The 15942-nt window shown below is 46.7% G+C and overlaps 2 protein-coding genes and 1 pseudogene across 4 annotated transcripts in view; all 3 read left to right on the top strand.

Moving 5' to 3' along the window:
* On the top strand, positions 1–5752 carry LOC109471198 (annotated as a pseudogene).
* A 1565-nt stretch (positions 5753–7317) lies between these two features.
* Positions 7318–14587, top strand: LOC109471119 (N-acylethanolamine-hydrolyzing acid amidase-like). Its single transcript, XM_019770344.1, has 11 exons — positions 7318–7563; positions 10507–10698; positions 11234–11398; positions 11739–11865; positions 12172–12262; positions 12432–12511; positions 12719–12891; positions 13018–13080; positions 13200–13266; positions 13597–13625; positions 13833–14587. Exons 1-11 carry the CDS (start codon positions 7553–7555, stop codon positions 13903–13905), a joined length of 1071 nt encoding a protein of 356 aa, XP_019625903.1. The 5' UTR covers positions 7318–7552; the 3' UTR covers positions 13906–14587.
* Positions 14588–14905: 318 nt separating this feature from the next.
* The window catches only part of LOC109471116 (histone acetyltransferase KAT7-like), a 9360-nt gene continuing 8323 nt past the window's right edge, over positions 14906–15942 (top strand). The window contains exon 1 of one of the 3 annotated variants that reach the window (XM_019770342.1): positions 14906–15034. In XM_019770342.1, coding sequence (XP_019625901.1) covers positions 15020–15034 — 15 coding nt within the window. In that variant the 5' untranslated portion in view covers positions 14906–15019. The remainder of the gene's footprint in view (positions 15035–15942) is intronic. The other 2 variants (XM_019770341.1, XM_019770343.1) reach the window with 2 other exon arrangements.

Here is a 15942-nt window from a genome sequence, read left to right on the forward strand (position 1 = left end):
GCAGAAGGTTTGCACCGCGCATTCCGCCCTCGCCTCCTCGGGTTGACTCAACCCCGCGAACCGACAACAGCCAGCTTCTGAGTTTACCCGCGTGACGTCAACCGCGCGAACAGGCGCTGATAGCTTCTGACTGTAAGTGTGACATCAGCGGGGCGGAGCTTGGGACTTCCTTTCCGAGTGTGGGTCGGGGGTGAGGCTTTCCCGGTATATAAACGGCGCGCGGGGTACGCTAGTCGTCATACACCAGGACAACACAGACACGGCCGTCCGGACTGTCCAACTCAGCAGCTAAACCGTGGGCCAATCTTATAGGGATATATCCAGCCTGCCTTGGAGTATCATATCGTAACAAAAGGTACGTAAGAGTTCTGTTCTTCTATCTTTGTGGAGTAGGAAACATTTCACATCATTAGTCTCACTGGTCTCGGCTTTTAGCTTTGGAGTGTAGCGGACTTCAGAGAGAGACCATGCGGTGTTAATGGGTGATTATGTTAAGTTACTCCATGTTCTGCATGTGGTGGCTTACTGTAGTGTCGTTGCTATGCTAGCAACAGAAGGATAGTGAAATGTTACTGCAGAACTGTTCGAGCAGGCAGATTCCTGTGGCGTACGCTCGCCTGTCCTGGCCAGTCCCAGCCAGCTGGCTATGTTAAACGGTACGGGAGGAACAGGTCTTTGTTACGAGTTGGCTGACACGCGGACTTGAGGCGCAGTCAGCACAGCGCCTGGCACGGTTCGGGTTATTTCTAGCATACCGACCAGGCGTCGGCACCTCCTCGGTCTCGGTTCGCGTGGTCACAGGTAGAACAAGTGTCGGTTCTAAAAGGCGTCTCGCTGAACGCCACTCGACATGACCGAAACGCACACACGGAAGTTTCCGACACGCAGTTGTGAGCTGGGCGCGATGGCAGCCGTCCAACTCCACATGAAACACGAGAACATCACCACGGGAAGCGGCTAAATTGAGGTGTGGATGGTTTGGGGGTATATAACTGTGTGTAGTTATATAGTCTTGATGTGCTGATGTGTCGGAGTGTCTTCAGGACACCGTCAATGTTCTCTGTCTTGGTGTGGAGATGCATCGATGTGCCTACCTGCCGCCTGCCCGTGCCTTGGTCTTATGGAGGAGTTTATGTCTTAAATATATTATATATCATCATAAAGAATGACTAGTTTACGCGTGAGGTGTGTTGCGGGAGATACTGTAGGATTGCCTTCCTGATGGACGTTTGCGGGAGGTCTGACTGACGGACGGACGGCGGTTCAGCGGCCCGAAACTGGGGTTGCGTGCCGATGGGATACTCCTCCTCGGTCCGCACCTACGCCAGCCCGGCGCGGAATGCCTGTCGCTGGCCCGGGGATCGGCCGGGACTGTCGGGACTATGGGAACAATGTTGTGTCAAGGCGGCCTTTGGCGCGCCTAATTGGAACTCCGGAATTGGGCCGAGATAGCCTCGGACTGTAAGCGGCACTTAGATTGAGGATATCGAGATTTAGCAAATAACGTCAGGTATCCAGCATCTTAAATGTTTATGATGTCGTTAGGCAACGCCTTGGGACGTTAAGTAACGTTATGGGACATTAGAGAACGTCGTGGGACCTAAGGAGACGCTTTGGGGACGTCTCTCTCGGTATCTCAGACGTCATTGCTAAAAATCGCCTCTAATCTAGGTTAACTTTTCTGTGTGGGCCAATTTTGTTCCGCCACATACTTGTTTTCCTTACCGCTTTAGGGGCCGGCCGGTTTATGGATGTCTGGAACGGTTTATAAGGACGGCAGATAATCAGGGCAACGATAGGAAAACTGGGGCACAACAGCCGTAACGCCATCTCCAAGTAGTTGTATGGCTCCGACGTATTTTTGCACGGCGATTCATAATCTAGGAGGCCAAGCAGAGTTTGAAACGGGAGATCGTCAGTGTCCTCTGTCTTCCCGCATTCATTTTCTGACACAAAACACAAAACGCCGAAAAGACGTGAAAATGAGCTCGAGCCACCACCATACGTCTGCTTGGAGTTGAGCCCAACCTGAATCATCTTCTCTCATCCAAAACGTTTCGGACGGGGAGAAATTCCAGACACGAGGGAAGCCGAACAGCCGAGATGAGACGTGACAACCTCCGCGCCGGGGTTCTGACAGGAGACGGGTTAATCCTGCAGCAGTTCGGACGTTCAAAACGGCCTGGGCGGGGTAGAATACTTGGAAAATCATGAGAGACAAAGGGAATATATTTAAAATGTAGCAACCACCACCCTGCTGACGCTGTGTAACAGAGGACGGTTTGGTTCTGCAGCCGGTTAGCGGGAGTCGACAGGCTCAGTTTAGCCTGGGTACCTGGGTACGTATCATCTATCATCCTCCGTAGTTACATTTTTGCTTCCTACTCCGTGGTAGCTACGGGGGATGGTAACCACACTACCCAGGCCTGGAAACCATCGCCCATTAAATGTTCTATTTTCTGGACGTGCGAGTTCGTCTCGCTTCAAAGGGAGCTCCGCCAAAGGTGTGGGGAAACCGGGGGATTGTTAGCCATGTACGGTTTCGCCCTCACCAGGTGGTTTTCAAACAAGATATTGAACTTTGCTCTAACACCTAAAATACCCAATCTTTCAAGAGTAACTAACTTACCCTTGGGTTGAACTTAAAACACTTGAATATAGACTATGAATTCCTTCCCGTAATAGATTGACCTCACGGAAGATTATTTACTTAACAAGGTGACTTAAGGATTTGAATTTCAAAGCGGGAGCTCCTGGGAAGGTGAAGGGGAACCAGGGAAATAAATGGCCGTGTCGGGCGGGTTAGTGCCGGGGATACACAGCAAACCTAGCCTTGGGTCTAGGAACAGCACGTGTGCGCCGGTGATGAAGGGAAAAGGGATCTTAAGGACACCCGTAATATCTTTAAGGATCTTTAAGGAGAAGGGTGGAATTGAAGGTCAGATGTTAGCCTCTGTTCCATTTACGTCTCAGACTCCACATGTGGAACAATTTACGCTTGATTTTTTTTACACAAATGTTGTCCGACAGTTGACGGCGCTCGGGGGAAATGTTTGTATCGGACCGATTTCGCGCTAAGAAAACAACACTTGCACGGCAGACCTTCGCTCACCCCGTGTTCAAAGGGACAGGTCACGTGACATTTGGGTCACGTGTCTGGTGTGATTGGTCATGTGAACCTGACGAGGGACAGATGCAGTACGCTCAGCCGGAAGTTTGCGAGGTTGTTTGTAATGTTAGGTTGTAGTTTACCTGTTTTTTTTACTATGTAAATAAAAGTGATTCAGCAGAAACGACAGGTTGTCCTCATGTTGTAATTAGATCCTTCGATCAAAAGTTCGTCTGTTTTCTCATCGACTCTTTTTGTTCTCCTCCAGGTAAAACAGACGGAAGATGCAGCTCCCATGTTTGCTGAGACAGATGTCGGCCGGAGCGGTGTTGTCTCTCACGGTCATCTGCCTGTCCCTCACCGCGGAGGCCTTCTCCCTCCCGTCGGTATGGAAACCGAAGTGTCCGCAGGGCGCGGTGTGTGAGGATGGCGGGCTGGTGGCGGGAAAACCCGGAGGATTCAAACCGTCGGTGCACCGGAGACCACCCACCTCCTACGGTAACAGACGTGTTTGTTTTTGCCGGTACACCTGGCGTTAGTCTCCATTGCAGGCCGCGCGGTGGGCGTTTTGATGTTCCTGGTCTGATGCGGGCTCCCGTACTAGTTGTGCAACAGCTGCCAGCAACGAATGGACGTACAGGATACTAGTAGCCCGCATAGCAGACTTGACTACCTAGGCGTTGGAGATTTGTGTAGTCTTATTAACTAGTTTCCAATGGGTTGCTGGAAAATAGTATCAAATGGACTAATATGCTAGATGAGTAGGCCGGTCATGGCAGTACAGTCTGCAATCTCTAGGTTGCAAATCGTTCCTCCTCTGGCCGGCTAACTCCTTCTAGCTACCGTAATTAATATAAACAGCGTCTGTCCACAGACTGCAAAATTAAATAGCAAACAAGGGTTCAACCTGACAGGATGTTAGTTCCACAGCCTGATATGAACAATACTCCTGTGTTTCATGTTAGTCATTCAACGGAGCAGAATATCGTCTGAATGCGAACAACAATTGAACTTTGTTTTCGGGTCGAGAGTAATACGCTGCTGTTACGGATTTGCCAAATTCGTTCTATCTGACAAAGAAAGCGTAAAATTAATGTTGTCATATCTTTTGAGCTCCTGTCCCAAATGTTAAGTCGATTACGAACCATTTCCTGACCACTTTGAGAACCACATTGAGACCAGTCTGATCCAGTCTGGTCCGGTCTGTGTCCGCCGCTCCCAGGGCAACCGTCGGTGTGAACTATAATCAAATGGACACAAGCTGGAAACGGATGGATGCCAGGTAAAACAGTACTAGTGGATAGCGTGACCGATTTTAGCATTCTCACCCATGAGGTCGTTATTTCCAAACGCCCCGTGCTGATATGGCACACGGAAACGCCGCCATTTTGACATTGAAACCGATAATGTTTGTTGCCTTTCTTCAGTACAAGTTCATCCAAAAATATCTAAAGGTTGTCTCTCTGTTTCATTACCATAAAACTAACGCTGTCTACATGAAGCACCTGTGGAAACGAAAGGTTGAGGGAAGTTGTAGATAGTTGTGAAAGTCCAGCTAAGGAAGATTGTTGAGATGATTTGCTAAAATAACCTTCCTGTCACCCAGGTAACACCGAAAGCCGTCACCATAACAACCCACCACAACAACAACAACATCAACAACATCCTTCCCGCCAGTGGTCGTTCCCAGGTCGCCTTTTCGGCCAAGCGCACCACGGACTTCACCGCACCCTGGGAACGTGTCATCGAGTTCGACCGGTTGCTTAGCAACGTGGGTTCGAGCTTCGACCCGTACTTCGGGGTGTTCACCTGCAGGGTGCCAGGCTCGTACTTCTTCACCTTCAACATGAAGAAGATGGACGCGCGGAGGACGGCGGTGCACCTGATGAAGAACGAGCGGATCGAGGCCACGGCTGAGGACGACAGTACGCGCGACACCAGCATGCTGTCCCCAGGCCGTGGTGCTGCACTTGGACGTGGGCGACACGGTCTACACCAAGCTGGCCAGCGGGGGGCTGCTGGACGGCAGCGGAGAGGACGGCACTATCACCTTCACGGGGTTCCTGTTGTACCAGGATTAACAAACAAACAAACAAACAATTAAACAAACAAACAAACATAGAAATACGTGAACAGGTGATGAGGATGGGAACATACCCTGGCTAGAACACCGTTTTTGTTGTAAATAAGCATGACGCGATTCTTTGAAGGAAACAATGCAGATATAGGTATATGTGTATGGGTACACTCTGGAAATGGTTTCTTGTGTCAATTTGAGAAGGTTGTATGATTTGAAACAGAGTGACGATGTATTTATTTTTGATAGAGTTGAGTCAGAAAGTAACACATAGACAAAATTTCGTGCTCTTGTTTTGGTTTAATATGTTGTTGTAATTGTCCTGTCCTGAAGATCCAAAGTAGTTTGTTTGGGGGATATGGAATGTATTTACACCTTAAAAGTCATCGAAAGAAAATGGGGACTTGTGAACTCAGAATGTGCCCCGCGTGGAGTGTACGGAAAAGGTGGACATTGCAAATGTTGAATAAACTGTTGAAGGCACAGTACAGGGTAACCGTGGAAACGACGTTTCTGGGTGTATTTTGTATTTCATGTACAAGATTAAAAGATTAGAGAAAAACGTATAGCCGTGAAGTGATTCCAGTTTGGGCTGGCTTACTCCGTGTCTCTTCAGGAGAATAGTAGTAACCCCGGTCTTGGGTTCTTTGCTGGCTCTCAGCCACGAAACGAGAATGTCCTTGGAATCCCAGACCTATTACTTGCTAGCTAATGCTAATCTAGACTCCAAGCAGATGCCGGGGGAGGCTAAATTACGTCTCACTAGCTGCCATTTTCTGTTCCGAACTGCTTCCTTTAGACATAGTATGGGATAGCTAGCAAAAAATAACGATTAATCCTCCCCTGGCGTCTGCTTGGAGATCAAGGTAACACCCATATGTAGTCGATAGTTTACGTCATAGGTAAAACCTGTCGGTAGTGACCACTCAAGGAGCTTTGAGAAAGAAAATATATGGTCACAGTAGACAGGTGACCGCTCCACACGGGGTTCTTCATGTTTGGTACAACGGGAAATATAAAATTTATAAGAGTTGTTCTATTGCAAGCTCATGCCCGAGGGCTAATTGCAAGCAGACATTGACAAGAAAAATGTGGTGATATAATCCAAGCTTCTATCAGAAAGGGGCCACAATGGTAGGTGGTCCTTATGCAGGTTTGACGTTGAGCCGTCCGATTTCTGTGCTAACCTTTCAAATTACCCCTAAAGAAATCCAAAGGAGTTCAGAATCACCTCCCTTCATAACATAGCAGATCGTGACCTTTGACGTCGCCTTAAAAGGTGTACAAGGTCGTGGTCAGCCATGGATGAAAGTGATAGTCTGTATCGTCTCAAGTCGGTTTCTTCCCAGCCAGAAGGGAGCCATGTAATACAGGCAGCTGCCATGTGATGGCATGTCAGGGACATGGTACCGCAATTCTGAGCCGTCATAGGGTCGCGAAGTCGACTAGCTGTGGGACGTTAAGCACTGACCCACTGGGTCTGAAAACGGGGGATATTTGGTAACTAAATGACATGCAAACCTGTGGGTAATGAGTGTGCGTGTGGAGTGATTTGATCGCTTGGAAACTGATACCCCTCGTTAATTATCCGATCAGTTAACTTCCACCCTGGCTGGGCTAGAATCTCTAAACGCTGTAACGTTACATATAATTAAAAAATAAACCCTACGATGTTAGCTTCTCTTGCGGGGGAAGTATGACATTGCCGCAGACGAAGAAAATCACTCATTTCGTTAAAATGGTCAGCGCACCTTCACGTAACAGAAAGAAAAGTGATTTCCTGAAGTCCCTTTTCCCTAGCCTGGGTAACATCCGATTTGTAACGGCAACTCGGAAAAACCTCGGATCCGAAATCAATTTTACCCAAACGCACCACTCACGCGTACACTTTCAGCCATGTATGATGTAGTTAACGTGATTTCGCAGCAGTTGGTGATAAATGTGAAATCAAACCTGAACCCTGGAGGGGTCACGATATTTCATTTTAATTTTGTGCAAGATACTCTACAAACTTGTCAGCCGACACTAATACTAATAGTCTTGCTGACGAACTCTACGCTATGTCCTGTAGATCAAATTAATTCCGCTAGAGGTCGTTTCATCTCTGTTCCCTGACAGGGAGACTCTGACAGGGTCACCAGCGACTGTGAACTGTGGGGTGAGGGTGAGACTTCCTAACAAAACAAAAACTTTGCACTTTGTACCGCCCTTGGAGTCGTGCGAATCCCGTGACAGCCGCAAGGTATTGCAGCTCATGTCAGTAGGCTGGTCATCACAATCAGTTCAAGGATTAAGTTGTAAAGTTCAGCAACCAAAGGCATTGACCAGTGCGGAAAAGGTGACCTAGTTCAGCTGAACCACACAACATGGATGCCTGCCGAGCCCTGCGGGTTTACGGAAAAACCTGGGCTGTCTACCTTACCAGGCTACCTTACCAGTCTACCTTGCCTGTCTAGGACGTCAGGCTACTGAACTCCCCCCATCCACAGCCTCACGAACAGCAAGACTTCCAAGCAGCTGCGCCCCCTGGCGGAATCCATCAGAATTGCACCCACTACTTTGGCACGTGCGTGTGCACAAACCTTAGGCCTGTGCAGCATGGTAATCTCCAAGCAGATTTTTCGGTGGCAAGCCAGAGGAGTGTCCATTAGCTTTGGTTGGCTAATGGATACAGGACGGCCAATGGATACAGGATGGCCAATGGATACAGGATGGCCAATGGATACTGTCTTTTGCCACCCAACCGAAAGATCTGCTTGGAGATTACGGCATGGAAATACTTAGTAACATAGCCTGACTAATCGCGCTCCTGGCGGCCGGCCGCCCCGAAGTGGGTGGGGGTCATTATCCTCTTGTGTAACACAGGCTAGGAGTTAAACACAGCAAGAGATCTAGAAATAAACTGAACAGGATGTTATGTTTTATTTTATTTTATTTTATCTAAAGTAATCAACAGTAACAGGGAAACGGATGTCGTGGTTACTTTGAGAGCTCACGGGTCGGAGTGTGTATTGCATCAGAACAGGGTGAACTTTTGACCGAAGTGCGGGGGCAGCATTGTCCGTGCCGCACATCTGTAGAGAATCATAGGGACTGTACGATATTTACCGGGGGGGAGGGCTTGTGCAAAAAGGGTCCGGAAAAAATTTTCCCATCGCCCTCCCCCCGGCTCATTTTTTTTTCCAACCACAACCATTTTTCGGTGCCCCCCCCCCACACATTTTTCCATGTGATTGTCTCACTGATTTGGGGCTGGTGGGAGACAAATATTCACGTCTGAAACGTACGCACGGCCGGTACCACTGTGGACATGTAGTTACCAAAAAATTGTTAAAAACTAGATTTATGCCGTAGTACTACGTGATTGTATGGTAACGTAGCGGGGAACGCTTCATGTTCGGCCTTGTTTTCACCGCTGGCCGCAGCCGACTTGCAAGACGTCGCCACCGCATCGAAGGGTAAGGCAAGTCGAAACGTACAGCTTTGGATCCCCGGAGAGTGTTGGTGATCAAGCAAGCAATAGTCAAAGATTTTTGAAAAAAAGACAATATTTAAATATTGATTCTATCGGTAACGAGGGGTAGTTGAATGTTGATGCACAAGTACGTAGCTTTGTTGTTTTTAATACGAAATGCGCCGAACACTCCTTTAATTATAATAGCGCCCGCCCGATCGACCCATGGAGAGCAACAATCATACAGGCGGAGAACTGGGCGGAGTATTTGGGTGTAGAGGTGCTACCGAATTTAAAATTTGACACCGAAACCAATTAACACAACAACAAAAGACTACTGGGATCAATGGGACTTGCAATTCCGAACAGGAGAAAGTGACAAGTTTGACTGCGTTTCAAGTAATCTCTCGTTATGTGATAGATGTTTTTTGTCACAAAATCAAAGGAATAAACTTATAAGTACAGTCTGTTCAGAGGAAAGAAATACTTCCTTCTCGGGGTCCATGTTCTGGAAAGCTGTCCTCAGCGCTGCGCATGCATGCCACGGCCCTCTCTGTGTTCTTCAGCTGTAGGTTTGCCTGTCGGCGCGTCAAACACCCCACCCACCGGCCGGGCGGTAAGACTTCATCAAAGACTACATCTATCATTGACTTCTTCTTTTAACGCAACTTGGTGTCAATATCGACGAAAGTCACAGGAAATATGTTCATTTATTGAAGTTTAACTTTATTTCCACTCGTCAATATTCTATGCTATGGACGAATCGATGTCGTTCCAAGCTCCCCGTGCCGGTGTTCCGCTATATTCCTTGGTCGTCCACGGATTTGTCGGCGGAAAACTCAAATAAAGCACGCACCGCGACTTTGGCGACGGCCCGAGACACTTCTGGGATTTTGAAAAATGTAAAAAGTGCGTACTATATTCGGGAATTTACGGCGTATTTCTTGTAATTCAGTACTCCGCGACGCCATATGTTTACAAAAGTTTTTCGGTGGCCTAACCCCAGGCCGATTTTTTTTTCGATGGCCCTCCCCCAGCTCAAAATTTTTTCCATGGCCCTCCTCCCAGGCGAAAAAATTTTCAATGGCCCTACCCCCCTCCCCCCCTGTGCACCAGCCCTCCCCCCGGTAAATATCGTACAGTCCCTTAACAAGGCCTCTCTCTCAGTCATAGCATGTGTTTATCCATGTAATTCGATAATATGTAGCTTATAGAATTGATTATCCCATGTGGAGATAAGGACGTCCACATGTTATCGTATGACGGAGGTTAGGACAGGTCTATGTGCAGTAAAAGTATCTTTTCAGAATAAAACAAAAAAATGAAAAAGAAGACATGATGTTAAAAATTTACCCTTCAACGATAAATAACGTTCAAATGAAGAATCGCTGAAGCGGCTGAATCGCTATCGCACAACGTGTGACATCTCTTCACTTACACCCCATTCCTGACACATTGACATCACTTGGGTAACCACGCCGAGTGACGATGATTGTCAATAGCGTATAGCACATAGCGTATATTTATTTGTGCTAAATTTGTGCTAAATTTGTGTTTTCTTGCTGTGTTAACATAGCCTGTGTTACACAAGAGGTTAATGACCCCCACCCACTTCGGGTCGACGACCGCCAGGAGCGCGATTAGTCAGGCTATGTTTAACTCCATGCTGCACAGGTTTGTGCACACGCACGTGCCAAAGTAGTGGGTGCAATTTTGATGCATTCCGCCAGGGGGCGCAGCTGCTTGGAAGTCTTGTTGTTCGTGAGGCTGTGGATGGGGGGAGTTCAGTAGCCTGACGTCCTAGACAGGCAAGGTAGACTGGTAAGGTAGCCTGGTAAGGTACACAGCCCAGGTTTTTCCGTAAACCCGAGCCCTGCTCATGTCCCTGGGTGTCCTGTCCCTGATCCTGGTCCCGACCTCCGCCAGGGACGTTCCTGTCAAGCGGTACGTGGTTAATCTGGACAGCCCGCCGGAGGAACACTTCCTGCCCATCTGCCAGGACCCGGGAATACAGGAACTCATCCCGATACTCAAGAAAGACGCCAAGGATATGATCACGTAAGTGCGAGAAGATCCAGGATAAGAATAAGTCTTCCTTGGTTTATATATGACCTCCTTAGGTCAATATTGACCATGGTAAAAATCCTAATACTAGTAAATTGGTAATAGGCCTACAGCTGCGGCCAGACGTCTTAATGTGAAGGTCAACTCCCCCACCCCAAAATGTACTGTGTAGGCAGAGTTTGTGTAGAATCTAAAGCGGGTATGGAAAAAAGAATGAGGAAACTTGGTATAGCCTGTGCTCGATATTTGTAAAACAAGAAACTGTGTAACACGTTACAGTGACTGACAACACTGCTATGGAGGCTAAACTTGGTTAGCCTGGAGTCTAGCCGTGGACGACTCTGTAACCCTTTTTGCATGATAATGCCGGGTACCCGGCATTATCATGCAAAAAGGGTTACAGAGTCGTCCACGGCTACCTGGAGTCCAGCCTTGTTTAGCTTTTAGTGAGGTAGTGGATCTTGGGGAGCAGAAAAGGCTTACATGGCTGGACTCTATGGTTAACACACCGGTTTGTTCCCACCTGTAGGAGTGTGGTGCCAGCAGAAGTTCTGCCTCTCCTGGAGGTTCTGACTGCAGACCTGGACCAGTACCTCCCTCAGCCCTTCGCAGGAGAGATGCGGGGCATCGCCAACTGTACTGGGATCGACCTGGGGCAGATCGTCATCCTAAACATCGTGTACGACTTGACTGCGTAAGTCACCAGCAGTTTTCATCAGTTTACATTTGGGCAACGTTACAGGTGCATGCTCATAGGAGAACTGCCAGCCGTGTAGATCACCACTGCTTGGCTCTTAATCACTTAATGGCTGACCTGGTTCAAGTTATCTGATTGTATATTTTCTGTTTTTCTCTGTTTTTTTTTGCTGAATGCCCCATCCAAAGACATGTAATATCCCTTTCCTTGCAAGTCAGGAGAGCACCACAACCAGTTAAGACTCAACCTGTTGACTGCCCTCTAGTTCTCCACAGATGCTACACACTTCCTTCTGCAACATGTATAAACTCTGCCTGCTTTCCTTCTTCACCTGTAGTTTCTGCACCAGTATTGTTGCCCAGGACTCCAAGGGAACCATCTGGCATGGGAGGAACTTGGACTATGGCTTTGGGGACTTCCTACGCAACATAACAGTCCTGATCGACTTCCAGACCAAAGGACAGGTACGGCGATGAAGGTTAGATGTCCAGGGAGAATGTTATGTAATACAAAAAAAAACCAGTCAAGTTGGATAGTACTCCCCACTGCTTAGGACCCCGCCCTGCAATCCCTTGACTGTCACAATAGTAACTCCTGTTGTCTAATAAGTCTAGCAGGACCTGTACATAAAACAGCAGAAGAGAATACTAGTAAGTCTATACAATGTAACGTTTATATGTAAAGGTAAGTATGTGTACTACCCGTGTTTGCCTTGTTGTTGTGACCATGACTGATGAAAAGCCAGCTGACAGAACCTGTGTCCACCCCAGACCCTGTACACGTCCACCAGCTACCTGGGGTACGTGGGAGCACTGACAGGTCAGAGGCCAAACACGTTCACCATCACAGTGGACGAAAGGGGTGAGTATGGTCAAAGGTCAATGGATAAGAAATGAGATCACATGGCAAACTTGTATGAGACTCAGGTTAAAGGTCAAATCAGTAAATCATTTCAGTGGAAAGGAGTGTAGGCTCAATAAGGCCATTTACCATCTCAGTTTTGACTCATCCTGTGTACCCCCCTCCCCAGACCAGGGTGCTTGGTGGATGAATGCCCTGGAGGCCCTACTGAACAAGCAGGCTTCACTCATGAGCTTCCTTGTCAGAGAGGTAAGGAGAGCTTCCATCTATGCTTCAATGGAGACAGCTACTTACTGCCTAAACATGTACATTGGCAAATTTGGTGCCAAAAAGCAGTTAGTTCTTTATCAGGGAGAAGACTTTTATATCCTAATACTAGTATGTTTGGGAGCTTTATGACAACATGAAGACCTAATAGTACCGGTAGCCCAAACTCATGATCCCTTAACTTTCCAGACTCTGGCAGAAGCTGACAGCTATGATGCAGCCATACAGAGGTTAGCGTACACACCTCTCATTGCACCCGTGTATTTCATTGTGGGAGGTGCTAACGTGGCAGAGGGGGCAGTCATCACACGCGACCGAACATCTGCCCTGGACATCTGGACCCTGAACCCAGCTCAGGGAAGGTTTGTCATCAGCGAAGGCCTGGCCAATTTACCTCTTTGTTTCTTGGACAAGGTGTAACAAGGAACAGAATTTCCTCTCAAACTCACGTGTTTATCCCTCATGTTGTTTATTTGTTTGTCCCTCAGGTGGTTTGTGCTGGAAACAAACTATGACCATTGGGTGGAGCCGCCAGCTCATGACAACAGAAGGTGAGAGAAGTGCTTCATGATATCACAAAATGGAGTATTGTGCACAACACTTCTGTTCTGATCAATTTCTTAGAGTAAGACTTGACTCCCTGACAATTATTTTCATGTTTTTGTACCAGGGCACCAGCGATGAAGGCCATGAACACAACGGGACAAGATGGAATCAACGCATCCTCCATGTTTCAGGTCAGTACAAGGGCTACAGAGCCTGGGCTATATATTAGTGTGTGCAGAATGCATTACTGAAGAAATGTTTTAACATTTCTGTGACCAAATGTTCACTTTTCAGGTATTCTTTGAATCTCTATATATGGCTGATTGTGTATGTGTAAAAATGATGGAGAAAGAATAGTGGAGGAAAAAAATACTTGTGTACACACAAATTGTTGCACCATTGTTTTTGGACAATTCCCCTTCCCTGGACCTTATAAATGTACACATTTCACTGCCCAAGTCACATTGCTACAGTACAGTGATTCAGCCAATATTGAAAACCTGTGTTTTTGACAATTCCAGGTGCTGTCAGTTCATCCAGTGCTGAACAAGTGAGTTTCTTTGTTGATACAAACAATTGGCCAGTAATCTATAACTAGTTCAGCTGCTTGAGTTTGTTGTTAAATAATAATTAGCTTTGTGTACTTATTGGTTTGTGCCAATAGATATGAGCATCCTGGTAAGATGTTTTTAATGATTAATTTTTCACTCAGTGATTTCTGATGATGACTAATAGTATATTTTGTGTTTGATGGCAGGGATACTACCTACACAGCCATCATGAGTGCAGCACAACCGCAGGTCTACAACACCTGGGTACGCTGGCCCTAGGGACTGGCCTGGGTACGCTGGCCCTAGGGACAGGCCTAGGTACGCTGGCCCTAGGGACAGGCCTGGGTACGCTGGCCCTAGGCTAGGGACAGGCCTGAGTATGCTGGTCATGGGGCAATGAGTATAAATAACAGGGGAAATCTTTCAACAACAAAGGATGAATGCTTTGAAAACAAAATTTATTGATGTGCAATACATTTGTGGATGCTGTATAAAAAGATATATAGATTTGTTTAAGGGTTGGGGGATGACTAATCTCCAAGCAGGTCCAACTCACTTTGCAGGGCTTTGGAGACTCTGTAATACTGTTCCAGAACTCTGACTGCCTTCAATAGTGGTAACGTTAGGTGACCAGAGACACCTACATATTGTAGACTGTCCTATCTTGATGTTAAAACACTGATGAAAAGCAACGAGAATCATTGAAATGTCTCAGTTAATTTTCAGCTTCACTTCTGGTTGAACCTGTAACATTAAGCATTTTGTGAACTTTTGAATGCAGGGTCTGCCTGTGTAATTTTAAGGGCGAATACAGGGTCTGCCTGTGTAATTTTAAGGGTGAATACAGGGTCTGCCTGTGTAATTTTAAGGGCGAAACAGTATTACTACTGATGAACAAAGAATGTGTGGTATTTTTATGGTGAAATTGTGCCTAATATTTTTATTGTGTGAACTATGCAATCGCAGCTAATTATATATATAAAATATAAAGATTTCTTGCAAAATAGCAAGCAAACTTCATGCAAATTTATAATGTATGAGTGCAATTTTTGCCTGACATTTGCTATTCAGTGAATAAAGTTTCACAACTTTACGTGTTGTAAGTTGTAGTTGTGTTGAAGTTGCCTTTACTTACTCTGGTGATTAGTAATTAGGCCCTTATTAATGGTACCTTAAAAATTTCCCCTTAGCACAGGTACTTGTATTGTGATAGTTCATGAGCGACACCTATTAACAATAAGTTAAACTGCAGCCCCAGGTTTCCCGCCACCTTGATCACGTGACCCCGTAGTCTCGCGTTTTCGTGACGAGACCAGAAATCAAAAACCGGAACTGACTGGACGCGACGAACACCGAGAAAATAACGAAATTTGGACGATTTTGAGGCACAGTCATGCCGAAGAGGAAGGTAATATATCTGCTGTATCTAATATGTACCCATAGATGTTTTGTACTTCAGGTTTTATGCCTTTCATACGCATTTTATGTGAGGAAACCACATCGCGATCGGCGATCCGAACTGTGCCATGATATGGCTTCTTCTGTTGTCTGTTATCATTCCTAGCATGTATGGTATGGGGGAAATCGTCCGACAGAAATTCATCGTCTACCAGATATATTTGTGCTATATCGTGCGCTAGGTGTAGATATGAAGCTAGGAAGCAGAAATGTAAACGTGACCAGAAAAAACATTCCAGCCCTGCTGAATCAAGGTGCTAGGAGTGACCGCGTGTCCTTTTATGTTATTTGGTTGTCTCTTTGTGGCACTATCTTCTTGTGGGGTAGGTCAGTCGGCTATGGCGGTAGTGTATCAGGGTTGCGCAGGTTCGTTCCGCATGCAGACAACGTACCGTCTCGCCACGGAATGTCTGAGGGCCTGGAAGCAGTGGTGGGGGTGGATAGCGCGCGCTGTGTATTAGAAGTGAACACCCCTATGGCTGATGATGGTTTACTCTGATGGTCAAAGGTCACGTATTGACTATGCTTTGGAATTGGGCGAGTTCATTTAATTTGTGGGGATTCGATTCGTACAGGACGTGTAGAATAAGGAATGTAGTGGCGAATACTCCACACATTATCCCATGTATGCTTTCACTGATGATGGTTGGATGTGACTTGTGTCAAAGACGTGATTGAAGAAAAATACCTGTTGTATTTCAAGGTACATGTGTCATAATTTCAAGTTGCTGTGCACTTCTGGAGTAAGTTGATAGGTGGCCCCCATGAGCTTTGACTGAGGAGCCTGACATTTATAATGTGCAAGTTGGAGAAAATTGTCTGAGATGTAGATAAAAGACTAAACAAGTTGAATTTGCA

The sequence above is a fragment of the Branchiostoma belcheri genome, unplaced genomic scaffold (genome assembly GCF_001625305.1).
Source record: "Branchiostoma belcheri isolate BF01 breed outbred unplaced genomic scaffold, Haploidv18h27 scaffold24, whole genome shotgun sequence".
Taxonomy (NCBI): Eukaryota; Metazoa; Chordata; class Leptocardii; order Amphioxiformes; family Branchiostomatidae; genus Branchiostoma; species Branchiostoma belcheri.